The 5,061-nt window shown below is 38.3% G+C and overlaps 1 protein-coding gene across 4 annotated transcripts in view; it reads left to right on the top strand.

The window, feature by feature from the left end:
- NEBL (nebulette) overlaps positions 1-5,061 on the top strand; it is a 647,345-nt gene that overhangs the window by 569,176 nt on the left and 73,108 nt on the right. For 2 of the 4 annotated variants that reach the window (XM_019508316.1, XM_019508317.1), the window contains exon 27: positions 728-871. The exons of the other annotated variants lie outside the window; for them this stretch is intronic. In XM_019508316.1, coding sequence (XP_019363861.1) covers positions 728-871 — 144 coding nt within the window. The remainder of the gene's footprint in view (positions 1-727; positions 872-5,061) is intronic. 4 annotated transcript variants of the gene reach the window in all.

Raw genomic sequence — 5,061 nt, forward strand, 5'->3', positions numbered from 1 at the left:
GAGGGGGGGGAAGGGGGAGGGGGCTAAAAATAGCCTCGAGGTCCCCCAGGGTTCCTGTGAGCTGCCCTGATCCTGCCAAACCCTCCCAGACCCCAGCAACTCCCCACAGACCCTGTCTGCCCCCTGATTACTCCCGCAGATGCTGCCTGCTTCCTCCACGCAGTCCCCCAATTCCCTCTCACAGATGCCACATACCCCACCATTGCCTCGCAGATCATACCTGGCCCCATATCACTCCTGTGGATTGTGTTTGTCCCCACGTCCTCCCACAGATCCCCAAATCCCCCCAAGTCTGCTTGCCCCCATCTCCCCAATCCTCCCCATCTCAATTTACCTTAGATTGGGTAGCCATTTTTAACATGATCTAATTTCTCCCTAGCCCCCCTGAATGTCTGCCCTTAGCTTAAGGTGTCACCTTACCCTATCTTCTGTGTGACTTACACAGCTTGCCATTTCTATGACTAGTGATCCAATTTAAAAACATATAGACCAGTTTTCTAGTTGGGAGAATTAAGTATGCTACAGAGATAGAATAACACCTTCATTAGAATTTTTCTTTCCTTTCTCTGCTTCCATTTCAGCTTTTAGAGTCCCAGTCAACTTTCTGATTGTGAAATTGGTTGAAGTTCACCTTTCCATAAATTCAGGCTATTGGTACATTAATCATTTGCTGTCTATTTTATTCTGTTATAATTTATTTACTGAGCCATTCTTTTCCCTTTTGTAGAAAAAGCAAGTCGTTACAATAAACAGCATTTCCATTCTACCAGTGCTATTGGCATGAATCTGGGGGATGACAAATTAGATGGTTCTGAGATGAACTCTAGCTTTTCTTACAGCAGTGAGGTAACAAGGCCATCTGATGAAGGAGGTACCTACCTATAGTTTCCCACCATTTTTCACTAACAGCACTATCACTGTCATGTTGCATTCAAACTTCACTGATGTATTAATTCAGTGCCCCTTATCTGTACATAAAATGTTAGATCTGAGTGTGCTTTAGACATACATAACCTGCACTGATTTGAGAGCCCAGGAGGAGGGTTATTTTAAATATTTCGAACTCAGAGTTGAACTGAATTAGTCTGAATACTTTAGTGACTGCTGTTTATAGTGATTACATGGCTAGATTAGAATTTGCTTGTCTTTCTATCCAAAGACATAGAATAAATCAAAAGATGTATAATTTAACTGGAAAGCTTAGTTTTACTTTGCAATTTTCAGCGAACAAGTAAACTGAATGACAGTGACTGAAAGGCCATTTCGCATATTAGCATGTTAAATATATTGGTATGGAAAATGAATAGAAGATATTAGTTAGTGATCTGTTAGTTCTTTTAAAAGTTAGCCTTTTTTGTACTAGAGCGATGTTATGTTCTCATATTACAATATACTATCTTGTTTATTTTACTTATCAGAATGTTGGCTTAACATACTTTTGCCTTTTTTCCCCTTCTATTGAAAAAAATAGACATATAGCTTTGTGCAGAGAAGGCATTATTTCCATGTAATTGTTATCACATATGTCTGAAATGATAGTCCTTTTACTGTTTTTTAAAGTAAAAGTAATTTGACAGCAAAATATTGTTTTTTGGTATTTGAGGATGTTCAGATCCTGATCCAAACTTTGTAGATCAGGGCCAGCTGAATTGCATTTGTGTGTGGATTTTGGAAGGATATAATTCATTCTAAAGAATAAAAAAACAGAGTAATAGGAGAACCCACCTGCTAGTGCTGGAAGTATATATGCTTAAAAAGATCATGCTAAATATCATATAAAACTTTGAAAAAGTATAGAAGTCATTCCATCATGTAATAATGTTAGTATTCTTTGGTATACTATAGTGTTAGAAGAGTTTGTGACTATTTAACTGTAAGCAGCAAAAGGTTAAAGGTTTATTGACATATATTACTTATATTACTAATATTGTTATCTGTGTCCAGAAGGCTCAGCCAGAACCAGAGCCCCTTTATGCTCCCACTCTACAAGTACATAGTAAGAGAGTCTATTTCTTGGATAGCTAGACTAAAAATGGGAGAAAGTAATTCACTAAGGGAAATGAACCCTTACTACCTCTTGGGACTCACTCCACAAGACCACTTCCTTTTTGGTGTTTGACATTATAGTTAGGTTTCTATATCTTTCAATAATTGGCACTAAATATGCACAATGCACTAATGGTTATACTTTTCTTTGCTTTGATGCATTCTAAAGTGGGATTCTTAGCCCATTGAATATTATCTATAAATATCTGTTGTGGGCTTTCCTTGTTATTTTTGGCCATGTTCCAAGGCATTATAACTTTGATTTGTCAGTTTTATTTTATTGTGAATCCATATATTTTATTACTCTAGCTGTCTGAGACTAGAAAGTGGGTTTGCATCTTATTGGTTTTTTTGGCATTAACATTTTTTATTTCTTTGTCTCCTTTTAAATTCATTGTTCTGTTTTTAATAGGCACATGTCAAAATAAGAATATTTTAGCCAGACATTTGTTACCTATGTTGACATAAGTGGTTAGTCAATATTTGGGGTCCTGTAGATTGTTCCCATTATAGGGGAGAAACCAATTTAGTCCTAGGTCTTATATCTCAAGTTTTTGCTAAGACTTCATTATTTTGTGACTGGCTTCTGCACCACTGCTTTAATGAATTATAAAGATCTGAACTTCTTTTAGAGACCTCATCCTTTGGGATGCAGCTGACAGAAGTTTGTAGTGATGCAGGACAGCCATTTCTAAACAAGACAAATTTATTAGTCAACAAAGTATTTTAATGTTGGATTAGAATGAAAACACAAATATACATGCATGGCTGTTATGGCATTATTATTTGTATACCCCTGGCAGTTGGCATTCTTTTCATAATGTCTTGACATTTCTGTTCTTTCTTCTGAGGTCTAGCAGAGCTATTTTAACATCACTAATACAGAGAAAAAAAATCAGATTACAAATAATACAGGTCTAACAGTTTAGTAAGTATTTTTCTGTCAGGATTTTTACAGATCACCAAACCAAACTGATTTTACATCTATCCAAATCTTTGGGATTTCTCTTCCTGCCAGGTTGCCAACAACTTATGAAGGTGATTCTTTTAGTTAGCCACTGATAAGTCCATATTTTTACTGTGGAAAATGTCTAGGAAAGATCCAAGCCATTTTGCTCTAGTGGTAATCTTGTTTCTGTCACAGCTTGTCCGGTTTTGGTTTTACAGCTATGTTCTCCAATGCTAGCCACATTGAAATCTTGCCTCCTTTACATCTCCTCAGATGGACCTTACAGATCATTTTAGGTTAAGGACTGGGATAACATCCCATATGGGGACCCATGGCATCCCTTCATTTATTCTCAAGGTTTACCTAGTTTAGGGCTCCTATTCTTGTTTCGTGTAGTATTGTAGAATTATACCAGGTCTCTTCTTTTAAAAGGTTCCCCATAAAATCTTATGTTGAGGGCTTTAGTTTTTGTTTTAACTTAGCTTTGAGGTTTCCAGAATGGTTTGCCTTACTTCTAGGTGTGTAAACATTCAACATCACCATATCTTAAGCCCCTTCTTGGTTCTGGGCCTAAAAGACCAGTACTATTAGTAACATAGTATACACTAGCAATTCGTGGTCTATTATAATGCTGCAGTAAATTAGATGCTTCAAGTTCAACATATGACTTTATGCATTCCTTTTTATAGCTACTTTGTTTAAGACATATAACCTGTAGAATTAGCTCACAAGGTTATTTGAAAAGAAGTAAAGTACCAAAAATAGCACATTACCTGGTACATAAATCATTCTTATTGGTATTTGTTTGGTATTCTTGAAAGAGAAAATAGAGTGCAGGACACACAATTCATTTAATTCAGTACAGAAAGGGGGAAAAAGACACCCTTACTATATGATTCTTAGTAGTTGACAATGCTAAGGGTATTACAGAGCTTAGCTGGATACTTGATATAACAAACCAAGCATCAAGGGAATTTGATTAGTTAGATAACAAAGCCTTATTGAGGCCTTATCTTAAAGTGTACAAGCTCAAATGAGTATCTTATTAAGAGTATATGATAACAGCATGAACTGTGCTGTGGACAAATATTAGTCTTTCTATACAAACAGTGGTGTAAATGTTCCCTATATTCAGCTTCTGTCAGGGGTGCTACAGTACCACTGCTTTCTCATGTCTTCTGCGTTCTTCTCTCACTACTGCTCACAAACTGTATTACTAACATTTTGTCCAGCTATGGTTAGGTCAAGACAGAAGCAGTCATAAGAACTAGAGGTGCACCAATACATCAATCCCATATAGGAGGATAGCAGGATAGGAGTATTGGCAAGATAGGAGTCCAGGAAGGGTGGTCATTCCAGACGATCCTTCAGGCTCAGAGGGAGATGATCCCATTGTGAGGGAAAGGGGGCAAAGGGGCCAGACCTGGACATGCTGGAAAAGTGGGCAGAACACAATAAGATGCAGTTCAACAAGGACAAGTGCAGAGTGTTACACCTAGGATGTAAAAATATCCAGCACACTTACTGGCTGGGGAATGACCCTCTCAGCAGCACAGAAGCGAAAAGGGATCTTGGAGTCATAATGGACTCCAAGATGAACATGAGTTGTCAGTGTGATGAAATCATCAGCAAATCTAACTGCACTTTATCATACATTAGGAGATGCACGATGAATAGATCCAAGGAGGTGATACTTCCCCTCTATACGGGATTGGTCAGACCACAGTTAGAGTACTGCATCCAGTTTTGGGTGCTATACTTTAAGAAGGATGTGGATAACCTTGAGAGGGTCTAGAGGAAGGCCATTCCTATGGTTAAGGGTTTGCAGGCCAAACCCTATGAGGAGAGATTGAGGGACCTGGAACTCTTCAGCCTCTGCAAGAGAAGGCTGAGAGGTGATCTTGTGGCCGCCTACAAATTCATTAGCAGGGCGCAGCAAGGAACCAGAGATGCTCTGTTCACCAGGGTGTCTCTTGGGGTAACAAGGAACAATGGTCACAAACTGATTTAGGCTGGAAATCAGGAAGAACTTTTTCACAGGAAGGGTGGCCAGAATTTGGAATGGG

Source organism: Gavialis gangeticus, unplaced genomic scaffold (assembly GCF_001723915.1).
Source record: "Gavialis gangeticus isolate Ggan-Ray unplaced genomic scaffold, GavGan_comp1, whole genome shotgun sequence".
Taxonomy (NCBI): domain Eukaryota; kingdom Metazoa; phylum Chordata; order Crocodylia; family Gavialidae; genus Gavialis; species Gavialis gangeticus.